The sequence below is a fragment of the Dama dama genome, chromosome 28, assembly GCF_033118175.1.
Source record: "Dama dama isolate Ldn47 chromosome 28, ASM3311817v1, whole genome shotgun sequence".
Taxonomy (NCBI): Eukaryota; Metazoa; Chordata; class Mammalia; order Artiodactyla; family Cervidae; genus Dama; species Dama dama.
The window spans coordinates 42713537-42740611 of NC_083708.1; the positions used below are offsets into that span (position 1 = coordinate 42713537).

At 40.0% G+C, this 27075-nt stretch overlaps 1 protein-coding gene across 1 annotated transcript in view; it reads right to left on the bottom strand.

Annotated features, from left to right (window-relative positions):
* Positions 1-25435, bottom strand: part of PRDM1 (PR/SET domain 1) — a 105707-nt gene extending 80272 nt beyond the window's left edge. Inside the window, exons 1-2 of the mRNA XM_061131934.1 lie at positions 25305-25435; positions 24562-24637 (exon numbers count right to left, since the gene is read on the bottom strand). Of these exons, the coding sequence (XP_060987917.1) occupies positions 24562-24624 (63 nt within the window). The 5' untranslated portion in view covers positions 24625-24637; positions 25305-25435. The remainder of the gene's footprint in view (positions 1-24561; positions 24638-25304) is intronic.
* Between the last annotated feature and the right edge of the window lie 1640 nt (positions 25436-27075).

A 27075-nucleotide genomic window follows, 5' to 3' on the forward strand; every position in this document is an offset into this window, starting at 1 on the left:
CTCAGAATCATCAGCCTCCTTAGTGACAATCTCCGGGTGCTGGCACACACTTGAAGAAATAAACACTTAGTGTGGAGGAGAGTGGGGATGTTTCTTTTGCTTCTTAATTAAGCCAATACTTAAGCTCAGGAAAGCTTCATTTTGCCCCCAAGTAAAGGAGTAAGGGCCTCTCAGGTAAACTCGAAGAAAACCAACCTGTCTGGTGTACCCCACTCATGGATGCTTTCTAAGTTGCAAATTTCACTGGAAAGGAGAGTCTGCTGCACTGCCATCCGCTCCCATCCCCCAACACACACACAATTTTCATTGACTTTTTCTCCATTCTCCGCAACTTTTGCTGAAATTGAAGCAGCCGTAGGGGAGGAGGTTGAGAAGGAAAACCACCTAAAATGCAGGAAACTGGAAGTACTTAAAAAAAGAAATTAAAAAAACATAATCAAAGAATCTGATGTCAGTAAGCCTCAAGTCTGTTCAGTTTACACCTGGCCTCAGATTATACACTCTTGCCAGTGTGATTTAGTGCACACACTTATGTTTCCTTTCGATTATCAAAAACCAAATAACACTATCTTTATTAAGTTATTGTTATGAATGGCCTACATTTCTACTCTACTTATGAATGCTATTAGCTTTTTATAAGAGCCACAATCCACTCCAATGGAGTCAAAATCCTCAGAGGATGTGAAGAGAGAAAAAAAATGGGCCAGGGAGGATCCAGAAGAGGATGCAGTACGATTACTGGGGAGGCACTCAGAGATGGCCTACTTGAAGTTCTCTCTTTACCCATTCGGAAACTGAGATTTAGGTGTAAAGCGATTTGCCCAAATAACAAAAGGTCAATGATCAGTTTATAAATTATTCAAGTGATAGAAAAATGGTCTTTCATGGAATGCCATGCACATGGCTTTAGGATGTCCTCTCCATCACAGCAAATCCTCCCTTCCTCTCAATCGATCACCAAGGTTAGGAACAGAACACGGGATGGAGGTGAAGAGTAGAGTATAAAGAGCATTCAAGGGTTTGGCACACCTGGACTGGATCTGGATTAGCCCATGTACACTTGGAGCAAACAGCTTAATCTCTCCAAGTATCACCTTCCTCATAGGTGAAATAGGGAAAATATACTCTGACCACCTCCGACCACCCATTAGCTCTCAGAGTTTCTGTCAGATAACGTAAGTGTAAACCACCTGGCATACAAGAAGTACTAAGGAAATGTTGTTTCTCTTTCTGACATTGAGCAAAATTTCAAAAATTAAAGAGAGATGGGGGGAGGGATAAATTGGGTGATTGGGATTGGCCATACTTTATGGGATTGACATACTATGTATAAAATAGATAACTAGTAAGGACCTACTGTATAGCACAGGGAACCCTACTCAATACTCTGTTATGGCCTCTATGGGAAAAGAATCTAAAAGAGTGGATATGTATGTATAAGTGATTCACTTTGCTGTACATCTGAAACACAACATTGTAAATCAATTATACTCCAAAATTTTAAAAATAAATAAATAAATAAAGAGTTAGAAAAAGATATTAATCAATAATAAACATAATGAATCATTGATTTCTTAGGTGAATAACAAATATGTGGAATATTTACATCTATTTCTCTGACCATGCCATTCCATTTCTTAAGTAGCTTACTCCTTCTACAGATGAACAAAAATGCAAGTTTATCAAGTTCTCAGTTCTAATTTGTAGGGAGAAGAAATAGTCAAAAGCTATCAACTATCTCAATAGTTGTAATTCACCTATGTTTCAGTTTTTCATGATATTTTGAGATGCCATCTGGGTAAATTTACATGAGTAAAGTAACATACATAAGATTAAGTTTTTCTTAGACTATAAAAACTCTCTCTACCAAATAATTTATGTAGCTACTCTGCCCTCAAGGAAATGCAATATGACTCTCTACTCCTTAAGGGTTGACTGTGCATGAGACTTCCTTCCAGAGAATACAGTATGGGAAGTTGGGAGGAGAAAGTACTGTGGAGAAGCCTGACACACACTGCCTCAGCTAGGAGGGCAAGGTTAACATCAACAGAGATAAGTTGCATCGATAACATGTACCCTTGATATGATTTGATGACATGGTACTTTATCTCTGTGGTCATCTTTCCCAAAACCTATAACCTGAGTCTAATCATGAAAAGAAAATTAAACAAAACCCAATTGAGGGACAGTCTACAAAATATCTGACCAAGGACTCCTCAAACTGTCAAGGTCATGAAAAACAGAGAAAGTCTGTGAAACTGTTACAGACCAGAGGAGCCTAAGAAGACATGACAATAATAACAGTATCCTGGATGGGATCCTGGAAGAGAAAAAGGACACTAGGTGAAAACTAAGGTAATGTGAAAAAAAGTATGCATTTTAGTTAATAAACCATATGAATGAAGTGAAAGTCACTCAGTTGTCCGACTCTTTGTGACCCCATGGACTATTCAGTCCTTGGAATTCTCAGGCCAGAATACTGAGAGTGGGTAGCCTTTCCCTTCTCCAGGGGATCTTCCCAACCCAGGGATCGAACTCAGGTCTCCTGCATTGCAAGCGGATTCTTTACCAGCTGAGCCACAAGGGAAGCTCAAGAATACTGGAGTGAGTAGCCTATCCCTTCTCCAGGGGATCTTCCTGACCCAGGAATTGAACCTGCATTGCGGGTGGATTCTTTACCAACTGAGCTATCAGGGAAGCCCATATCAATGATTATATCAATATTAGTTCATTAATCCTAACAAATGATCCATGCTAGTGTAGGTTAATAACAAAAGAAACTCTGTACTATCTTATCAAATATTCTGCATGTCTAAGTCTGTTCTTAAAAAAACACTATAGATCATTATATTAACAAAACTATTTTTATAACTATACATTCCATTACTAACAAATTATTTTCCTAGAGTCAAATGTCTATTCATTCCAGCTTTGTAAACAAACAAACAAAAAATGGTGTTCTTTGAAGGAATAGTCATCAATGGAAAAATCATTGTGTCATAAATGCTGAACAGTCCAGATGAAAATGTCTTGGTATTTGCCCAGTTTGACCTCAGTGTAATATGGCTTCATGCAAGACCTCTTAAGCAACCTCAGCTTCGTCTGTTAATTTCCACACCAGTAAATCCAAGAAGCCGGACTAGATTATCAGTATGGTTCTTTACAGCTCTCCACTTCTACCATATTCAATATCATTTCTCCAAAAGCCAGAGGCACACATTTAAAATAACAGAGGTCTCCAGCTCCACCTCAGCCCCTTTTCTCAGCCAACAACAGGCTATATTCCTCATTCCAAAAGTGGGCTTGACCTCTCATCTGCCTCTGCTCCCACATCATCACCATGACTGACAGAGTCAACCGTGAGGGGCTGCCACTAAATCAACATCCCTTCAAGGGTCCTTTTACAAGAAGTTAAAAACTCTGGCAGCTGGCCTTGGAACTAGGGTTGCTCAGCTTGGTCAAAGTTGCTGCATCATCCATCATTCAGAGATGAGAGGACATCTGCCCAGGGTCAGAATGGCCAAGCAACTGCGTGAACTTACCCCAAACCCCATCACCGCTACCCTTTTGCCTGTTTCTAAACTTAGTCACTTTATTCTTACCATGGTGCCCTCCGGCAGGGGTAGGTAGTGCACAGGTCAACCTCTATGGTCAGTTCATGGTGGAGTCACATACCCACACTCAGACAGAGAGCAGGGCTGTTTTCTATTAGCTTGCATTCATTAATATTGTCGTCTGGCTGCCATGTTGTGTTTGGAAAATGGCTACATTTCTGCAGCCACTTTCCATCACCAAAATGTGATTGAACTCAAAACTAATTCCAAATAAACAATCAGCTTCTAAACTGATAGAGCTGAACCTCTGAATTCTCTTTTGTACTTATGAAGTAAACTCAAAACTCATTTTCACCTACCACTTAGTCATTTGACAGAGAGTCAAGTGCCAGGTAAACACTTGCTTATTACTCCACTAGTGCTGGGGATTCAGAGATGAATAAGATAAACAAGGCAAGGCTCTCGCTCTCAAAGCTCCCAGTTTAGAAGGGACTAAAGAAACAAAGCAAATAATTACACACCATAAGTATATAATGGTAAAAAGAAAGCAGTGTTACTTATAATAGCCAAAAGGTGGAAACAACTCAAATGTCTATCAGCAGATAAATACGTAAACAAAACATGGTATATATGTGCCGTGGGATATTATTCATTCACAAAAAGGAGTGAAATTCTATACATGCTACAACATGCATGAACCTTGAAGACATTATGCTAAGTGAAATAAGTCAGGCACAAATGGACAAATATGGTATAAGTCCATTTATACAGGTACTAGAATAGCCAAAGACACAGAGACAGAAAGTAGAATAGGAGGTGCAAAGGGAGAGTTAATGTTCAGTACATATACAGTATCTGTTAAAGTTGATGAAACAAGTTCTGGAAATGAGTATTGGTAGTGCTTGCCCAACACTGTGAATGTACTTAATACTTCTGAATTGCAGTCTTCAAAATGGTTAAAATAGTAAAATTTATGTTGTGTGTATTTTAACACAATTTTTTTAAAAAATCCCACTTCCCTCCAAAAAAAAAAAAAAAAAATACAGAAAGAAAAGATTAGAACAGTAAGTGCCAAAAATAAATAAATAAATAAATTTAAAATTAAAAAAAAAAAAGAATAGTAAGTGCCAAAGATCAAAATAAGATGGGAATTAAGAATTTGGAAAAAATTTATTTTACAATTTTTGGATAGGAAATACATTACATGATTCAAAAGTCAGAATGATATAAAAAGATAAACAGGGAGAGTCTCAGCCTTGGTCCAGTCCCCAGCCTTGCCCTCCTGCTGGTCCTCACAGTCCCAGCTGTCCATCAGGGACCATTGTTCTCCTTTTTCCTTTATTCTTATTTAGCAAACAGAAGCTAACGCAAATAGATATCTCATTTTTCCACTCTTTCTTACAAAAGAGGTAGCACATTATATTCATCATGTAGCATCTTGCTGTTCTTTTAAATCTTAAGAAGGTTGAAATGTTTTAATGCAACCTCGAAAGTGATGATTTTACACATTGTGGAGGAAAAGGACACAGACATATTTTTTTTGCCCACGGAGCACTTTTTAACAAGTGCAGTGGAGTTCACTTTCTACTTCATTAACAAAAGTTTAAAAAAGAGAGAGAAAAGAAAATTTAACTTCAAGAAGCATTAAGGATGGCTGACCTGCCCTGAGGGAAAAGTTTACAAGGTGTAAAGCTCCTCTTTCAAAGCAGCCTTATTTCCATAGGCAGCTAAGAGATTACCACCTTGTAAAAGAAAGGAAGAAATGAAACCTCCCCACCTTTGAGTTATCCGTCCCAGAAAAGGGAACACTTGGGGTTGGGGTGGGGGTAGCCTCTGGATGATCACCACTCAGACTGCAAGGGCAAGGCTCTGTTCTTTTCAATTTAAAGAAGTTCACTGGGCGTCCTAGGGGACTGTGCCTTGAACTCTATAAACCTATTTTGTCCCAGAGCCTCCTTCCTTTCTCCTCAACCCCATCTCACAAAAAGACAGACAAAACAAGCAAAATCCAGCCCATCATTTTCCCAAACTATTTTGATCACAGTAATTTACAACTTTGGCTATTAAAAGACAGAGAAAGACACCTGTCACCAGAAAACCAACTGCTGCCTTTTAAGTTTCTATTAAAAAAAAAAAAAAAGACAAAAATAAGAAAATGACTTAATATCTTTTCAGGATAAATCTAAAATTTAGAAGGGACAATGTTAGTAGCTATTATATACTAAAAGTAGATAAAATACATAATAAAATAATTTATTTCAAACTTTTAAAAAACTGAAGTATTTCAGCATTTGCATTCATTCAAGTCATTTATTTAATATTTTTTATTCAAGTATTTTGGGGGGCATCTTTTATGTGCCAGATATGGTTCCAGACACCACAGTGAACTAGGAGGGCAAATAAATTCCAATTGCCTTCATGGAGTTAGCATTCTGGCTAGAGAGGCAGACAACAAAGAAGTAAAGAAATAGATACACACATTTAGATGCTGACAAGAGCTATGAGACAAGAAAATAGCGCAGGATAACAGGAGCGGGAAAAAGGACAGAGGAAGCTCTCTTGGAGATGACCATCAAGAAAGCCCCTGTGAGGAGGTGACCAAAACCAACAAAGGCAGAGGGCTGCTCCCTGGGAAATTAGGGACTCAGAAAAGAGCCTAGGAAGGAATGGTAGAGAACATTGAGGCTGAATTGGGGTGAAGAGAAGGGAGCAGTGAGAGAAGGTCAAAGGAGCAAGAAGAGACCAGGCCAATGTGGCCTCATAGATCAGCGGTTGATAAACTATCACCCAGAGGCCAAGTCTGGCCTGCTGCTTTGTTTTGTATGGCCCAGGAGCTATCATTGAGTTTGCATTTACATTTTATTTATTTATTTTAGCATTTACATTTTAAATGCTGGGGAAAAAAATCAAAAGAAGAATAATGATTCATGACAAGTTTTCATATGAAAATTCATAAAATTCAAATTTCAGCATACTTATTTTTTTTCTGGTTGCTTTTGTGCTACAATGGCAGAGCTGAGAAGTTGTGACAGAGATCATATGGCCCACTGCTATGGACTGAACTGTGTCCCCCACAAGTTCATATGTCCACCCCCCACAGGTTCATATGTTCATCCCCAGTGCAGTAGTTTTTGGAGACATGACATTTGGGAGATAATTAGGTTTAGATGAGGTCATGAGGGTGGGGCCCTCATGACAGAATTAGTGCCTTTATAAAAAGAGGCACCAGAGAACCTGCTCTTTCATCTTCCATGCCCCGTCCCCTGCTGGCCCCACCTCCAGGTGAGGATACAGGGAGAAGCAGCCAGCTACAAGCCAGACAGAGGGTGCTCGCCAGTATGGCATTCTGACCTTCCAGTTTCCAGAGCTGTGAGAAAAGAAATTTCCGTTGCTTAAGCCACCCAATCTGTGGTATTATGCTACGGCAGCCTGAGCAGACCAACACACATACAAAACCAAAAATATTTGCTATTTGGCTCTTCCCAGAAAAAAGTTTGTCAAATCCTGTCATAGACCATGGATTTTATCCTAAATGAAATGGGAAACAGAGCAGATCTAATATCGTTGTTTGAACCATTCATATGGGTTCTGAGCAATGTGAAGGTCTCTGACAAGTTATACTGAAGTAGGAACCTGCGTCATTAATTTCAACAGATCTTTATGTAATACCCACTAAGTTCCAAGACGTGGTCTGTTCACTGAAAGGAGGGTGTGGTTCAAGAACCATGCATTGAGCAAGCCCTGCAGCCACTTCAGCATCTGTAGCTCTACTGGTTCAAGTGGGCTCTTCTGAAACTCTTGGCAGCACTAATGAAGATGAAAAGTGTTGGTTCTTTGTGAAGATGACCCTTGAATGAAAGGTGGAACTTTAACAGGCTGATGGAAGGCTGTAACTAATCTCATATTGAAATTCAGTAAGAGTTGAACTGATTCATCTCATAATAAATAAATGTTTTAAATTTAAATATATAAAGTAAATTTATTAGGCATTTTGTTGACATTATTAAGCTATCACTTCAGTTCAGTTCAGTTCAGTCGCTCAGTCGTGTCCGACTCCTTCCGACCCCATGAATCGCAGCACGCCAGGCCTGCCTGTCCGTCACCAACTCCGCTGTCACTTACATATATTTTATTTAGAGATTTTGAGTAAATGTTTCTGTGAAATAGGAGGTCTAATCCTTAAGGAAGAAAAAGTAAAGGATTAAAAACATCAGTAGGAGTGTCCTACCAGAGTCCTGGGTATCTCAAGCTGTGAGGCTTGAGGTAGCTCATTTGCAGAAGGTCTAAACCAACCTCACTATACTCCAGAGACAGGGACATTTGGGGACCCCATAGCTTTCTGAGTGGCCTACTGAACTTCTGCTGACTCTGACCTGCCATGGTGGTGCCTCAGATAACCAGGGGGTGGCAGGTAATCACAGCCCCCTCATAGCAGAGTCTCAGTAATTTCCTCTGGCCTCCCTCCCCTTCTCTTAGCCTCTTCTTCAATTTCAGTGCTCTCCCGCCTACTTGTAGCCCTCACCGATTGATTCGTTTTTGTTCTCCACCAAGATACAGCTTTTGCTTTCCTCCATATGTATCTAAGTAGACACAGCTTCTGTACCCTCTTCCTCCTTTACTACAGCTCTGAATATGTGTGAATTTTTGAAATGAGCAGAGTTCATGGGAAAGTCAAAACAAAACATAACCCCGGGGGAAAGATTTACGTAAAGAGTGCTAATTACTCATCCAAGCAAATGTATAGCCTTTCTAAGTTTTTCTTTTTTTTTCTTCACCTTAGTGTGATACAGCCCTCTAGACCAGAAGCAAGAGACAGTAATCCTAAAAACCCATCTTAATATTTGCTACAATATAAATTAAAATCGGGGCTTCCCCGGTGGCTCAGTGATAGAGAATCTGTCTGCCAATGTAGGAGGCAAGGGTTTGATCCCTGCCAAGGAAGATCTCATATGATTTGGAGCAACTGAGACCATGTATCACAACTACCGAAGCCAATGTGCCCTGGAGCCTGTGCTCCACAAGAAAAGCCTATGCACCACAACTTCAGAGCAGCCCCCTCTCACCCCAACTAGAGAAAAGCCTGTGCAGCAACAAAGACCTGGAACAGCCAAAAAATAAGTAAATAAACAAAAATAAAATTAAAATTGAAATGAATCTGCTTTGAAGCACACAGCAAAAATTTTAAAACATGATTGTCACACACATAATTCTAGTATATTTCATCCATTTGGAATTTGTTTACTGTCCTTGCTTCAAATATCTTTTGTTGAGGACTCCCCTGATAGTCCAGTGGTTAAGACTCCAAGCTTTCAATACAAGGGGCATGGGTTCGATCCCTGGTCAGGGAACTAAGGTCCCACATGCAGTATGGTGTGGCCAAAAATATAAAAATAATAATACCTATTGCCAAAGTGAATTTATTTCATGCTGAGAAGAAAAACCAAGAGCATAACAACCCCCATTCAAGTGTTCTCGGGGAGACAAAAGTAACTAATACAGTGATTAAGGCAAGAGAAGGTAGCTGACCCAAGGGACAATACAGGCACAAGGCAGCATCTGATGATTCCTGCCACAAGAGGGTCATGTTCAGTCTCTGGGGTCTTCAGAGGAAAGATGATGTCTGACCATGGATGGGACTCTGGAGAAAGGCAGGTTGAAGAAGAGGAAATTTCAGGCGAGAGCAGAAGACAGGGCAAGCAAGAGGGGAAAGAAGTTGCAATAAGCACACATTTACTTGAAGCAAAGCATCAGGTAAAGCTATGGAGAAACAGGGATGAAAAGCAGGCACCACCAAATACCCCCACCCTCCCTCCTACACTCAGATGTTACCAAATGGGCTGTCTCTTCCTGTCTGCCAGTCAGGGGAAGGAAGAAAAATCCTAGCAAGCACATATTGAAAGAAGGGGGTACCCCACCTCTGCACCAAGACAGGAAGGAAGGTAAGCTTGGGAGAGAATTCCCACTAATGTGAGTTATGTGAGAAACTGTTGGGGCCATTTCCTAAAAGGCTTTGACAAGAATGTGGGATTAAGGTGCTAGAAATTTAGTTTGTATATAATGTAAAGCCATTAGGGGCTATGGAGATAAAAAGAGATTTCACTGAAGTGGTACGTGTTTCCCTGAACTAACACCCAGCGAGTGAAAGGGGTACCGTGGTGAGAGAGGACCTGCTTGGTCCCTGCCCTCACAGGGCATAGATAAGGTGCATTAGGAAGCTGAAGCTGACACCAGTGTGGGGGAAGGACAGGTGCTGGGAGAGCCTGGAGCTGGGGAGTCTTTAGTATCCAAGTCTAGGAAAACATCAAGAAGGCTGACCAATATGATACAAAAGCAACAGGTAGGCATGCCCCGATCTGCTGATGTCCAAGTGAAGAGCGCCATTAGGAGAAGGTCTTAAGGAATAAAGAAGTAGGGAAAAGTTCAAACAAGGTGGGAAATGTCTGTATAAAAAGTCTTAATGAAATTAAGATTAAAAATACGAGGAAAATTAGTTTGGAATGTAACTTTTTAATTGCCAACTCCTCCTCATGTTTAGTTCCACACAATTTGGAAGAGGTAATAGAGCAGATCACTTCCATGAATGGTCTGCTCAAACAGTAGCAAAAGATGGTTGCCTTTGCCTCAAATAATTTTTGATTCATCAACTCCTAAAGAACATGTGAAATGGTAATGCCGCAAAGGTAAAACAGAGAACAATCACTCAGAAGGAAAGCAGGTCGGATGTAACTGTGACTAAGCCCTCCTGAATACACCAGGGAAACTGCAAATAATAATAATTAATTTGCGTGCAGTATGTTATCATCTGTTAGTACACCTTTCAAATTATATGCAAGTGGCATAAACAATCATTGAATGTGGGAGTTAGGAGAAACCTTAGACATTTTAAACTTACACTCTAGCCCAAGGAATGAGATGATTTTGCTCTGTTATCAAAGTAGAGAAGCCCCACAGCACGGTACCTGAGTAGGAAGCAGGACAGGCAGTTTCTGAAGGAAAGTGCGGACCAGGACATGGCCTTCACCTTGCAGAGCTGGAAAGAAGAAAGCATTTCTCCATTTCCAGTACCAGCCCCACCCTGAGGACATTTTGGTGATATCTGCTAATGGTCTCATTTTCATTCATTCTCTGTTTTTAGTTTTTTTCTTGGCCATGCAGCCTGTAGGATCTTAGTTCCCCAGGGATGGAAACTGTGTCCCCTGCAGTGGAAGCTGGAAATCCTAACCATTGGACTGACAGGAAATTCCCTCTCTTGTTTTTTTGTTTTCTTTCCTTCTTTCTTTTTCTTTTTTGGTGGAGGAACGAGGAGGATAACTAGGGGGAGGATGGAGGAAAAGGGAAGGTGTCTTCTAAGGACAAACAGCTGATAAAATGATACCTGAAGTTGAATAAAATTTTAAAAGAATCTCAAGCTTCTGCTTCATCAGAGTTTAGGTTCACCCCCAGAAGGGAGATTTAAAATCTCCTAATTGCAAGCTCATTCAGTAGGGCTCCTTTCAAGAAGCAAAGCTGTTTCTTTCCCCTGACATAATTTCCGTGCTTCCTATGTAAGTAAAGATTATGTCAGGAGTCAGTAATCAGCCACTCAATAGTCATGTAGAGAGGTCATCCTTACCATCCTTAGAGGGGAGGAAAAAAAAAAGGAAAAGACGGTCAGTCTTGGCTGAGTCTGAATACCTCCTAAGGAAAGGCTTAAGTGTTTACACACAGCATGTTTGCCTCAATCTAAACAAGGATCTGATCTCCCGGGATCCAGAGCTTTCCATGCTTCGGGAGTCAGACACCTTCATTAGGAGGAAGTGGAACCTGAGAGGAAGTAATAAGCAGTTTGGATGAGGAGTGTTGTTGTTTTGAACTTAAGAGGCTAGAAGTTGCTCATGTGGGGTCACAAAACCAGCCTCCGATTTCCTTCAGGCCCCAGAAGTCTTCAGAAGCCAGAGAAACAACCTTGCTGGAATCTACAGAATTATAAACCCCAAGGGAATCTCAACCCAGAAGGATGTCTAAATCTAAAGTTTTCTGGCTTCTTAATACAAAAATTATATTGAAGATGATTATAAAAGAACATGTAGCATAATCATCAAGATTTAAATCCATGACCACCATATATTTTAGCAGTGAGAATCTTAAGTATTTTCGTATAAGTGCAATTTTTCTCCTCTCTCCTTCACTTCTTCAAAAAAAAAAAAAGAAGCCAGGACATCCTTAAATATTATACTTCTGGCCAAGCTTGGACTAAACATTTAAAAAAAAATTCTAGTGCAGTGTATGAAAAACTGGATTTGGTGGTCAAACTTTTCAACCCCCAGCTTGGAATTGAAAGTTGCTTTTTCTCCAGTTTAAAATGTTTTCCGTATTGATTTTATTCAAACCCTGATTCCCAAGGAGTGCCTGTGAACAAATAGAAAATCCCAACCTCACTGACTTTTGCAAGTTACTGGAAGATTTATAAAAACTAAGTTCTCTGGAAATTAAACACCTGATTTGACAGCTTCACTAATTGCAGTCCCTTCTGCAGAGGAAGGCCAAGGGCTGGGACCAAGCACACAGATTAGCCACAGTTACTCAATAAAACAACTATTTAGTAGAGACAAACCCTGGGAGAGAAACCTAAGAAGTCCTGTGCATATCCAAACAGCCTACCCTGGTGTAAAGAAATCTCCTTAAGTCACTTTCGGCTTCATTAGCACATGAAAATGGGGTAATTGAACATTCTTCAGCCTTCCATCAAGTGCCAAAATCAATCATTCATGGAAATTAAGTTTTGATAAGAGGTGTTTAAACACTGTCAAAGGCTGCTTGAAGGTGTCATTCTTTCAGTCTTGAGAAGACTCCAGCCTGCACTTAACTGTACAAAGGAACTAGAGAATTAAAGGTGTCAGGCCTAGGGTAAACTTATGACATTATTAGAACCACACACCCAAAGAGGAAATCTATCGAGGAGTTTGTTGTTTCCATAAAAACATTTATTTGAGGGAGGTTGCTCTCCTTTTCACAAATATATCATCCCTGACAGCTGTTTTGAGAAGTTCATCAAGATACACTTTTAAACTCAACATCTATTAAAAAAAAAAAAAAGTATGTCGACCATATATATTTTTAATCATCATGCCAAAATGAATAAAAGATTTTAAATTGCTTTAATACATTTATAACAGCATAATGTGTCATGCTATTCCCACTGTCAGCCGTTTCCTTCAATTAAAAACAAAATTCATCTAGATTCTGTGTTTCCAAAAACTTAGAAACAACAAAGTGGTTTAGAATAATCTACTACACCACCACCAAAGAAAAAATAAATAAATAAGAGACTTTTCTTTTTTTTTTTTTTTCCAGGTAAGTTATCTACTGAACTGTAGGAAAACCAGAAAGTAAACCACTACAAAATCACTTGGCTCTTTGGTCAAACTATATTCTTTCAACCTGTAAATATTTGCAAAGGGTCAAGAAGTTACTCGGGTTATGCTTACCTTTGGTGCCACAAATATCAGTCTTTGAAACAGTATAGTCAATAGTTACACTAATTACTGCTGAACAAAAGGATACTAAACCAAGGGGCTCTGATGAAAGGTGAGCAATCTGTTTTAATATTGATGTTAGCATGTATGTTACTGTCTTTTTTTCTACCTCCAATGGCTCAAATTTACCATATCCATACACAGGGCCACACTTTCCCTCTCAGCAGCACCTGGGAAGGTCATACCAGAGGCTTTCTCTCTAGTTGCCCATCGCAAGCCTGGTTACAATGAGAGCAGGTAGCGGTCAGGCTGCAGAGAGCCACTCTCCTCCTTTCCCTTTTCAGGTAGTTCAGCCCCCCTGGGACCTTTGATCTGACTATCAGCAAACACACACTCACATATTTCGTACTTTCAAGTACAGATTTCAGCAAAGGGAGGGGTAGAACCCACAAAACCAGAATGACTCTTTCCCAAACAGTCCATACATCCTCCCACTCCTGTCTGCCACATAAGGCAAGGCAACCCCTTCCTGCATCTACCGTCCCTCCACTCAACACTCACTCTCTCTTTGGAGGAAGAGGCAAACTGTAAAACCAAAGGACTGGAATGCAGGTACACGAGGCTGTGCTGCTTTGAGAATCATCTCCACTTGCGTCCAAAAATTAGCAAGGTTCAGACTGGAAGTGAAGGTTTGTGCTCCTTCCAGATTTTTTTTTTGCTTGTTTTTTGGTTGTGTAGCATGTGGGACCTTACTTCCCCGGCCAGGGATTGAACCTGTGTCTCCTGCATTGTAAGAGTAGAGACTTAACCATTGGACCACCAGGGAACTTCCTCAGATTCTTGATAATCCAAAACTGCTGCTGCTGCTGCTAAGTCACTTCAGTCATGTCCAACTCTATGCGACCCCATCCCTGGGATGCTCCAGGCAAGAACACTGGAGTGGGTTGCCATTTCCTTCTCCAGTGCATAAAAGTGAAAAGTGAAAGTGAAGTCACTCAGCCATGTCCGACTCTTCGAGAACCCATGGACTGCAGCCTACCAGGCTCCTCCATCCATGGGATTTTCCAGCAAGAGTACTGGAGTGGGGTGCCATTGCCTTCTCTGATAATCCAAAACAAGTACCTACAAATCCTATGACTTGAACAACTGGATGACAATAAAAAGCACGTGGCCTTCTTCTCAAGTGGTCAAAAGAAACAGCCAACTGATTCTGCCTAGAGAATGGCCTGGAAATCTAACTAGTCTAACTATAAAATAAGAAAACTAGGAACAAAGGCAAGGGCCAGAAGCATGTTACTGGCCCAAAAGAAAGATCTGCAGAAGCTAAAGATAATATTTTAAATACCTAAGGTTTACCCAAAGCTCATACAATGTTATATGTCAATTATATATATTTCCCAAAATGTCAAAGGATAATAACGAAGCAAGGCAGAGACACAGTCTCTAGAAAAGGACTACGAGTGTGTGAATTCAATGAAACCAGATTACAGCCAGGGCACACTTAGCACCCAATAAACCTGCATTCTCTGGGTGTTTGTTTCATATTAATAGGGGCAATGCCTATACAGAAGCCTCCCCCTTCCTTCTAATCAATTCTTTCCTTCCTTTCCCATCCTGAGTTAACTAGGTTATTAAAAAAACTTCCTCATTGCAGGAAGCATGATACACAGTGCTAAGAGAATTACAGTTCACCAGGGAAGATCTTGGTTTGTGTTTATTGTTTCTACACTTGATCTTAGCCAAAAGGCCGAGAAGCGATGTGTTTATTGTTTCTGATGCCCCTTTTCACTCTTAAGTGTCCTGCTTTGAACTATACATTATATGGTCACTCTATCCATAACACGTTTATGTATGTATAATGCATGAATGAATAAATACGTGACTATCTTCAATGCCAACTATATGTTCCTATATGTAAAAGAATTCTCTGACTAGGCTTGTCTTAGTCTTTACTGAGCTGGAATAAACCAACTAAAGAACAACAAAAAAAATAACCACACACCACTGCATTACAATAAAATAAAAATTTCCAAACACTATAACCCTGCTGAAGCCTCCAAAGGAGAATGGCTAACTCTGTGTTGTGTTTTTTTTTTTTGGGGGGGGTGGGGGTGGGGCTTTTGCTTTTTCCTCTTGGCCACACACAGCTGAGGAATGTGGCCAAAAAGTTCAAGACAGAAAGTGTACGAGAAATTGAGAAAAATCAGCACTGTGAACCAGAAACTGCATTCTGCAGGCATACATAGCAACACCGAGGGCCAATCCATGTAAACTGTAGAATGGAAAGAATTGAATGCCTTAGCATCATTTCTTCTTCCAGACTACAAAGGCAATGAGGTCAGTAAAAAAAAACAAAACATTTATTTAATTATGACATAGATTCATATTCAATGAGGATAATTCAATGTACTTTCTAAGTTTGTATAAAGTAGGATTCATTTTAAAAATCAAAATTTTACCGCTGTTTTAATGTGATTCATTTCCAATGTTGGATACCTTAAGGATGAAAGAATTCAAGGTAAATTTACAATTAGATGAAATTTTGACAAACCTATGTTAATCAGGCACCGAAACAAACATGTTATGAAATCCTTTATTGTCACCAACAGATACTATTATCTAACCATTTCCCTGCAGCTCAACAAGGTTAAGTGTTTCTAAGCAATTCTCTCTGAAGTTAAACATTAAATTAAAAAAATTAAAACACCACTAAGAAACTTGTGATGACCCGAAGGCATTTGCAGAGCAGCAGAGGTTAGAAGGGCAGCTCTCAAATAACATCCATTGTTCTATCCCAACTTAATGACAAAAGGAGAAAAGAAAGCGATTACCTGGCCTTACCTCTACATCTCAATGCAAATGCTACTTAAGAAAACAAAAAACCCTCATTTTTTGCAACCAAACACTTTACAGCTTAGTCAAACTCTAAATAAAAAAAAAACAAAAACTAAACTTTTCCAACTTCATTCATGTACCAAAATTCAGGATAGTAGCCAAATTCAGCAGCAGATCTGGAGGTAGTGTAGTGTCAACTACATAATGCATTTCAATGAAGATCCAAAATTTAAAGACAGAAAATATTAAATGACTACTTCCAACCTGAAATTCAACAAAAAGTTGTTTACAGATACTAGCACACTCCCCAATCTGTTTTTTCACTTTGAAAAAAAAAAAAAAATATATATATATACACACACACATACTAGCCCTTATCTAATGGAAGAGTAAAAGGCCAAGAATAACCAAGACAATTTTGAAGAACACAGTTGAGGAATTTACCGGATGTCAAGACATAAAGTAATTGACTCCACTGTCCTGGTACAAGGATAGACAGATAAGACAAGCAGACCAATGGAAAGAAAAGAGACACACAGATGTATGAATCTGACATAGGATGGAGGTGGCAATTCAAAAAGTAAGTAAAGGATGAGTTATTTAATAAATGGTGCTTGGACAATTAGGTATCTGTTGGGGGCGAAAAATAGATTTAGAATTCATACCAAACAGAAAAATACATTTTAGGTAGATTAAAAACAAAGTGAAACTTTATGAAACTTACAAGAAAATATAGGTAAATATACATAAGACTCTGGCTAACGAAGATTTTCTTAAAAGAGGGAGAAAACACAAACTTTCAAGGAAATATATTTCTTAATATTAAAAATAAAACTTATGCATTTTTAAAGACACCATAAACAATGCCTGGCTAAGCCACAGAACAGGAAAATACATTTATAGAAAACATAACCAATAAGGAATTAGAATCCAAAACAGAAAAAAAAAATCAGTAAGAAAACAAACCACTCCAAATATAAAAGGATAAGTATAGGATAAGAACAAGCAATTTAGAGCAGAGGAAAGCCAGATTTATAGCTGAAGAACAGTCTCATTAGTAGTTAGGAAAATATAATTTAAAACAATAGTGAATTACCATTTTACCTCCATCTGAAGTGGGGAAATATCTGAAAGTCTGACCCTAACAAGTGTTGGTGACAATATAACTGCATCAGAAACTCTCCCATACTGCTATTAAGAGTGTAAATTGGTGCCAACATCTGGGAAAACAATTTAGTAACAGTTGTCAGAAATGAAAATATTTATTAGCCTATGACTGACAATTCCATTTCTGTGTAGTATTCTAGAGAGACAACCTGTCTCTCAAGGAGACATATTGGAGAATTTCAGAGCAGCATTATTTTAAATAGCAAACACTACAAAATAAATAAATCAATGATGGTATGTTCCTACTGTATAGCACAGGGAACTATATTCAATATCATGTGATAAACCATAACAGAAAAGAATATGGAAAAGATAAATGAAAAAGAATATGAAAAAGATAACTGAATCATTTTGTTGTACAGCAGAAATTAACATAGCACTGTAAATCAATTATACTCCAAAAAGGTAAAAAAAAGAAACCAGTAGTAACTACCAAAAAAAAAAAATGATGGTATGTTTGTTGATGGGATACTACAGCATTGATAATGGAATCAACAAAAGCAGCATATATCAGTATGGGTAAATCTCAAAACAACGTTTAGTTTAAAAGAACATACATATACAAGAAGGTGTGATTTATATCACTTTTTTTTAAAATAAGCAAAACAATGTTATATATACATGCAAATATAGTAAGTCTAAAATCTATGAATGGGAACAACCTTCATGAAGGAAAGAGAAGATGAAAAGAGTAAGGAAAGTTTTAACATAAAAACATATCTTTTTAAAAGGTGAAGCAAACTTGGCTTTGATGTGTCTTGGAGATAGGTACATAGAGATTAGTACATTGAAGATAGAGGTAGTTATATCATTCTGCAATCTTTTGGATGTAGTTCCAGGTGGTACTAGTGGTCAAGAATCCACCTGCCAATGTAGGAGACACGGGTTCAGTCCCTGGGTTGGAAAGATCCCCGGGAGGAGGGCACAGCAACCCACTCCAGTATTCTTGCCTGGAGAATCGCATGAACAGAGAAGCCTGGCAGGCTAAAGTCCATAGGGTCGCAAAGAGTTGGATATGGCTGAAACGATTTGGCACACATGCACAAAATATACAAGTAAAGATAGGTCACAAACTTCATACTACCTTAAAAAATGGCATAAGTTAAAACAAAGTATTCTGAAAATATGCTAAAGCTCTTGGATTTGGCTGGATATTTTCTAAAAAATCATTTTAGCTCAACTCCCCAAATTGCACACACCAGGAAAACTGCAGTGCTACAGGAAAAGTAACTCCAAAAGTTACATAAGCTTGTAGGTAAATATCGGGTTCAGTCTTCCCTGGTTCAGTGGAAAAGAATCCACCAGTCAATGCAGGAGACACAGGAGATGTGGGTTCCATCCTTGAGTCAGGAAGATACCCTGGAGGAGGAAATGGTAACCCCCTCAAGTATTCTTGCCTGGAAAATCCCATGGACAGAGTAGACTGGCGAGCTTTAGTCCTGAGGGTCACAGAGTCGGATACGACTGAGCGACTGAGCAACTGAGCACTCACGCAAACACTGGGTCCAAGTCTCTTCTACTGCACCCAAGACCCAGAGTCGGTGCCACATTATTTGACTGCAGAGAACTGCAAGGCCAGTCCTGATAATTAAGTTCATCACACAATGGAAGTAATGTCCAAGAGGACTGAAAATAAGGCAAGTAACACAGAAGTGGCAACAAATGCAACAGAAGTCTCCGAGATTGACACCAACCGAACAAAGGATGCCCTTGGGATTGAGTCTACTTGGACCATCAGGAGCTGACAGCATTTTGATGAGCAAAACTGAGGAGAGAAACCAGGAGGAGAAAGGTTCCAAACGGGAAACCATTTGGAAGGGCATTTGGTCTGCTGTGTACTTGGGATACCAATTCTCTCTGGTTCCCAGGCAGAGTCTTCTACTTAATTACTAGCCAGAAACTTTCTGGAAGCTGGTGTCTTACTCTAGGTTAATACAAACAAAAGCATGATGTGTCACTTCTGTACACAGATTTTTTTTTTTCCTAATGGATCACAATTTGTTTTCTAAATTTGGATGAAGAAATACATGAGTATTCTTTTTAAAAATTCCAGGGCAAAACCATTGCCAGGTTGATTTGTAATAACCCAGTAAGGGGAGATGAATGTTAACCAGCCTAGCAGAGACAGAATAGTAAATGATAAAATGTTTCCTTTTTATGAGAGTTGGCTAACAGTCCTTAGGCTGACAAAGGAAAGATGTGAGAAGCAATGACGTACTGAGAGAAACTGGGAATTAATGTCATTGTATTTTAAACTAGGTGAACTGGCTCCCCTGTATCTGAGTCATGAAGAGATTGAGTATGGCAATCCTGGGAGTGGTAACTATCTAAATAAAGTAAAATTATTAATAACTGTGTCAAAGGTATAAAAGGAAATTACTTAGTGTATCCATTTGACTCATGGGTTTATTTACAGTCTAAACTTCTTGTTAACCAAAATGTCATACCTTTTAGATTAATTTCTGTCAGGGATAGAGAATATTTATCATCCAATATAAATATTGTAGAAAGTTTTATAAGTATGTCTCTTCTCTTATATTTAAAACACCCTAAAAGGGTGAATATTTAGCCACAAACTAATGCAATTCACATATTTCATGTGTGAAATATTGTGAGAGGCAGCAATGTTAATCTGTAACAACAAACTAGTTAGAAAACCATAAACAGATGCAAATTAAATTTGTAACAAAAATACTAGAAGTTCACAGTATTCAAAGTCCTTGCATTTTATAATTATATACAGTAATAGAAATTGACAAAAGCATGTAGTTTTCTAATAGAATATTTCTAAAATCTAACAATCAGTTGACTTTTTAATTCTGCCTAAGCATACAGCAGCACCCTTTTATTTTACTAAGTGAATTAGTTACAAAACATTGACTCTCGGTTGTCAGATGTGAATAAACACTACATGCAGTGATCTTTTCTTTAAGGCAATGATCCTTACCATTACTAAATTTTAAAGTGTTGCAGTAAAAAGAAACACAATATTTTTCTTCTGCAATGGTAATGTTTAACACACATGCTTTTGTTCATGTATTATCCACAGATTATATTAGAATTCAGAGCCATATTTAAAATTTCATTAGGGAAATCTCCACATGTATTTTACTCAGGCAACTATTGAAAGACATTCAGTTTGGTGTACAAAGCCTTCCACTGCTTACACAAGCAGCTTTGTTTACAGGACCATTTAAAACTTGAGAGCAAATATGGCTAAAATCTTGAAAGAAAGATCTGTGACTTAAAGTACATTTTTGCAGGGCAAGAAATCAATATATTTAACTACTGAACGGTAAAATACTACTGAAATGGATGGTATGGTTCCCTTTTTTCAAAGTATATACTCTGGAAGCTCTCCTCCAAATGCCCATTACAAAGCCCAGAGATCTCTCCTTTTAATTATTTTCCAGTCATTTCCTGTAGTTTGTAATGCCTCCAATTACTTTTATAATTTCCAATAGGTAAAGAAATACTTTAAAATCCCTTTTACAAGAGAAGACAAGCTTTCTAAAGGCAACCCTTCCAACCTACTTCTAATAAAAAAGAATTATAAGTAGACTGATAGCAATACTTGGGGAAACTTTAGTCCTATGTGCAGTAACATCACCTCTAATCAGTTCAGGAGACAGAAACGGGCAGTTTCCCAAATACAATGAGATTCTTAATAAAGTGCAATTGAGAAATGTCATTAACTCTAAAGAACAAATAAGTAATTTTGCTTAGAAAGGACTAAACTTGTACCATCAATTAAATAACTGTACTATATTAAAGAGAGAGAGAACAGACTGAAAGAAATGATTTAAAAAAATTATAATCCTGGCCCACACTTTCAGGCTCTCCTTGAGACATGACAAAGCTCACTAACAATTCAGACAGCTAGAAGAAGCTGCTGAGCACAAAACTCAAAATACTGCTATTAAAAGAATTTTTGGGAAGAGTAATACTGATCCATCCCAGTACCTTATGCTTATTGGTGAGGCATTTTTATTTGTACATCTCTGGATTTCAAGTCTTCTACTTTTTACCTTTCCCAGCTACCTAATACACATTTGTCATTTAAATGAGATTGCCCATCAAGAAGATTTTTATTGCTCAGAATTCAGCCACCTTTGAGTATATAGTATAAGGTTAAGTGAAGGAATCAGTTACAAAAGAGGCAGAGAGATAAGTGGTAGCATTTGCAAGGCTAGCATTTTTTTCTTATTTATTTAAATATGGCAAACCAAAATCTTGGGGATGTGACCTGAACCAGGAGACAGTCTAGTTGGCAGAAACATTTGTACCAGAACCATCTCCCTGTCAAAGGGAGACGATAATATAGGTCTGTGTCCCCTTCAAAGATGTTATCATTATAAAATGAAATGTACTTATGAATCTGAAGTCTCAGATGGATATAAGTTACTAAGAAGACACAGACTTCACTTTGCAATATTCCCTCTTGTTATTTACTTTTTTAAAACTTTTACTTAAAATAGCCATAAAGATCTGATAGATTACTGGCGTTAATCCTGCACGGAGGCTGAAGTTTGTTAAAAACGGGTTTCAAAACATGGCACATATTAAAATACTGTCCACATCACAGGGTTTTTGTCAGAGGAGGGGTTGCAAACTCTAGAAAACACATTAACTTTCCACTTCTTTCCAAGGCTTGGGAAATGTAATTTATAATGCCAAATCTTTAAGATACTACATAAAAAGCAGGGCACTGTTAAGAATTAAGAACTGAATATATTTGGAAATCTCATTTAATAATTTGTCTTGGTGCTATATATTCAATTTAGCAATAATCAATCATTAAATAATTTTCACTTCACCAAGAACAACCAGTGATTATCACATTTATCTGGCACTTATTATAAAGAATTTTACCTTTGTGCTTACATTTCGGTGTACTAGGAGTTTGGCAATATTCATTCAGATTAAACTATACATATTTGCAAACTATATTTAGATTAATTGCTGTTCAAGCATATTCTTTATAACAGTGAGGTTATAAGAAAAAAATATTTGTGTGATCTGTTCAGGACCATGTGGTACGTAAAGGACTTCATCTTGTCTTGCTGACTTTAAAAATCAGGAAACATTCTAAAAGCAGAATTTAAGATGTTTCTTGATGCAAAGAAATCAAGATGGAATAAAGAGGTACTGGAACTATAGAGGAGAGGAGCCATCTCCTTCTGAAGCCTTTTTCACTGAACCCAGAGGAGGGAAAGGGCGTCACTACAAGACTCTTGAACAAATATGTTTCCCTGTGTTTTTGAACCACAGTGTTTAAAACACATCATACTTTAATTTCAGGCCTTATAAACTAAAGATGTCCCTTAAAATTAATTATACTGATTCTTTTGGATCAGAGTTTGTGGCTGACTACATCTGTTAGAAACTCCATTGTGCCTCCTAATTAAGGAACCAAAGCTGATGGAAAAAAAAAATTAATTCAAAAGGAGATGTAATACTGTGAAATCATCCAAATAATGTCTCCCCACAAGGCTTTCAGTGGGAGCAGAACTTCTCAAATCATCTGTATCGTGTATCTATTGTGTATTTTATTATTTTCCCAAAGGATATACTCAACCAATTCTCTTCTGAAACGCGGTTCCTCTTCCCGCACCGGGGTAGCGAAGGCAATGACCGCTGTCATTTTTTTCCCCCTTGGTTCCCCGCCTCCCGTTTGGGAAATTTGTTTTTCGTTTCTATATACACCAAAATATTTAAAGTTTAAAAAAAAAAATTTTTTTTTTTTCCTATACGTCTCCGCTGAAAGAGAAAAGGGAAAAAGAAAAACTCTACGGGACCGTCCCCCACAGTACCGAGATGGCTGAGTTCACGTGCCCAGCCAGGTTATCAAAGGGAGACGCAGTCAGAGGCTCATTAACCCCCAAGGAGAATGTGCCCCCGATGGCACCTGTCCAGACTCTCTTCCGACCAAGACTAACCTATAGACTTGCCTCGAATCCAAGACCTAAACGAAAGTGGGGCGGGGGGCGGGGTTGGGGGAAGTTGGAAGAGACTGGGCGAGAAGCTCAGATTGTCATTCTGTGGCGTTTGAGCTTGACTCATCTCTCTGGCTTTCAAAACCGGGAAGAGGGAAGTGCGCGGCTGCTAAGGAGTTAGGCTGTCCGCCAGGCGGGAGAGAAAAAGCGCACGCTAATCCTCTCGTCAAGGGGCCCTCTTCTCTCCCAGCTAAAAATAAATAAGTAAATAAAATAACAATAATCAAGACTTCGGGATGCTCCGAGGTCTGCGGAGGCTCCTGAGACCTGCCCACTACCCCTCGACTGGGGCGAAAGGCGCGGCTCGGGGCCCGGACGCGGGAATTCCTTCCCCACCTAAGCCTGGCACGCGCGCGCTGAAATTGATCTTACAGTTTCTACACCCAGTCATCCTAGCTGCGAAATCTCCGAGAAAGCTCCCCTTGGTAATTTATGGGGCTTGTAACTGCAAGGGCATCCGGGAAAGGATTTCTCTGGAAGCTTGTCCTGGAAGGAGCCCTGTGGACCTCGAGACAAAATGACTAATTCAACCCATGTTGAGAGTACTCTAGACCTGTTGGCAGGACCCCTAATAAAGGAACACAACATTTTGGCAATTCCCATTCTCCTACCCGCTTTTTTGAGGGGTGAGCGACTTAAAGGAGCTCGAGCACGAAATAAAGGTGCGTAATTGAGAAGCTATCTCCGCTCGGTCACAGGTCCTCGCTTGTCTTCGAGCGGAAGCTTCGCTGCAAGAGTTTTTTTTTTTTTAATTACGCACTTTAGGCTTACAGAGTACAATCGAGAGCCGCTAGTTGCACACACGCTGAGCTCGGTAGAATTCGCCATGGAAAATGTTTCTTCAAAAGACCCTGGGGGAGAAAGCCTGTCTCGAGCGAGATCCCCCCTTAGCCGTGTCTTACCTCGACCCCCCCCGGCCTCCCACGGCGTCTCCGGTGGACGTTCCACTCCCAACTGCGTCCACCGCAGGCCGGAAGGGAGCCCGGTCCCCGGAGCCACTCCCGCTCCTCGCCCCCCTCGCCACGGACCCAAAGCTTTGTAAAACTTTGGGCGCAGCTTTTCCGTGGCTGGAGAGTAATAAACTCTCCTGCCCTGGTTCAGCTAACGCAGACATCCTTGCTCCCCTTCACAACTCATAAATTCGGTAAGTTCAGCACTCCAAAAATAGGTGTATCCGATTCTGCATTTCATTTACCCTTACACGTTGGACACGGAATTCTGTCCTTCAAACAAACTGAAATAATCAATTCTAACGTCTGCCTTTCGACACCGTTTTAAAATACCGAATAATAAATGCCGGAGAGCTACCCATCTGCATCGCTAGGGTTTCAGATGACGCAAGAACAGAGCCTCCAAGTCACCACTCTTACTAACCCCGGGAGTGAGTCTCTTCACTAAAATCCTAGCTTTGTATATATATATATATACAATATATACATATATATATATATAGCGCCATCGTAGTCTTGGAAACTGTATTTCCTAAAATCTCAAATGTAACGTTTTAAAGACCTTGTAACGTCACCCTCTTCACGGCAGTCAAAACTCGCACACCTGCGCAGCTCGGCGCGCTCCTGAAGACGTCCAGCAGGAACCCGGCTGTTTTCCAAGTGGCATCTTCCCTGCTGGCCTAGATTAACATAGAAAACAAGCATTCAGTGAATGCCAACTAAGCTTTCCTCGGGAGGAGCGACGAGACGGCTACAATCAGTCTCTGATTACACAAACATACCTAAGGGCAGGTTGAAGTGTGAAGGAGGGCTTGGGCTGGGGGCCGGGGGCGGGGGGGGGGGGGGGTTGCCTGACCCAAGGAGGATTAAACCAGTTCTCCTATTGTCATTCACTTCGGGAAAGCTGGCTTTTGTTTCGTGGTAGATACTGAGAGCAAAAACCGTGAAGCTACAGTTAAGCCTCCCAGAAGTCTTGGAAAGGACAAAACTTTTTAATCTATTGGGTCTCCAGTTCTTTGAAATTGTTTGAGATGCCGAATTAAGCACTAAGATTCCAGTGGAGAAAAAGATTCAGTCATTTAAAATATTGTAAAGAAGGGCTGACGTCTGCATTTATCTGCTGTTTTTCAAGGGCTCACGGGTCGCCGCTCTCAAATTAGGAAAGGTGGCGACAGGGAGACTCTCCGGGTCGCAAGTTGGGGCCCAAAGGCTTCGGATTCCTTCTAACTATAACTTTGCTCTTCTGCTTTGGAGGAACAAGGCGTACAGTCCTAGCTCCCTCCCCAGCAAACAAACTCTAGAGAGAACTGAGGCCAAAGTCCTTCCTGGGCCCACCTGGGGACTTACACCTAAAAGTGTTCTTTCCCGCATTAAGTAGGTAGCGGATGATGAAAGTAATTGTGGATGGTGTCCAGGAGCCCCGAGTTCGGGACGTCCGACTCTCCACGTTCACAGGAGGTGTGGGGAGTCGGGGAACCTGAGGCGGAAAAAGGTGCAAGCCCTCTTTACACCGCGTTTAGGCGGTAACAGTCCAAAAGACAACTTGCATTGACAGAGAAGAGCTTCCCAGGCCCAGACAGCGCGCGCGGCGCAGCGGGGCTGGGATTGGTCAGCCGCGCGTCACGTGATGGAAGGACGTCCTCGCGCCCCGCCCCCACCCCGCGCGCGCGCTCCGAGGCGGCGGCTGGGCCCCGCGCCGGCTTTCACTTTCGGCGGTGGGGTTCGGAGCCCAGCGATGCTGTGGAAGGGGGGCGGGGGGTTAAAAAGGATTTTGAGGTCACTGGTACAAATAGGAGGCGTTCTAAAGAAATAAAGGTTGCACGTGCTGGTGGCGGGGGTGCTGATGTTCCGGGAAGGAGAGGGGCTGGGAAGCGGGTGTTTACCGCCTTGCAAGGGTAAAACTGAACTAGCGGGTCCGCGAAATATTCAGCGAATTACAAGGGCCGCGGGAATCGCAATCCAAAATAGAAAGCAGGAGGAGCGCTGATTTGGTAGTTTGGTTTTGAGGAGAAAAGTCCTCCGCGCAGTTTATGAGGTTAAGGTAAGGGACCACCGATGCTAGCTTATTAACACAGTCTAGGACGCAGCTGGTTTAAAAAAAAACAACTGACAATGGCATCCATCTCACTTCTAATCCGTGGATAACTTGGCTGGAATCAGTTCATCCAAACTGTAGGGCCAGGGCTCTGCGCTGGCTCTCCGGGATGAGCTTGGGAGTCTGTGTAAACCAGGCCCAGCTAACAATCCAATGTGTGTGCTTGGGCACTTGTTTTCCGTGGTTGTGGCTAGTTGCTGTCTGTTGAGTTAAAAACATTATCTCCAGAGTCCTAAATAATAAATTCACCTTTAGAAAGATGCTGTTTCAGAATACTGAGGTAGTGAAAACAGTTATTACAAACACTGTGGGGCAACTTATATGGGCTTAGCCCATCCATGTCATTTATTTATATAACAAAGCTATTATACATTATACATATTTTTAAGTGATGCCCTGCTACGTGCTGGGTATAGCAGCAACCTGTGAACCAGTTAGACTGCTTCACATACAGTGCTTTCACAGGGCCCATCTGGAACAGGTCAAGGCAAGTTGCAACTAATAATTGGATCTTGGGAAGAAAAAAGAATTTTATTTCCCCTTTGTTAAAAGATGATTTCGCCACTTGATAGCAAAGTGACCTTTAGCAAGTTGCTCAACTGTCTAAGTCCTGTTTTGTTGTTTTTTCAAGAGGAAATCAGGTAAATCTTGGACAACTGCCTAGCACAGTGCCTGGCACAAAGCAAGTGCTCAATAAATTATTATCATTATTGAAGTGAGACAATTTACACTTCCTCTTGTTTGTAATTTTAAGTGACAATGTAGTGTTGTCCCTTCTTTCATGCTTTATATTTATATGGAGGTTTGATTGGAGAGAAAGAAAAGCTCATAAAGCAATTTGTTTCAATCATATGTTGTGATAGTAACTTCCAGTAACTAATTACATGTCATTTTGAAAGTATTTCCTCAAATTTGTTTTGCATATATAATATTGCCTTTGAATTTCTTTAACTTCCCCCTTACACTTTTACAAAATGAAAGGGTATGTTCTCTGTATTATACCACTAGTTATTTCACAACCAA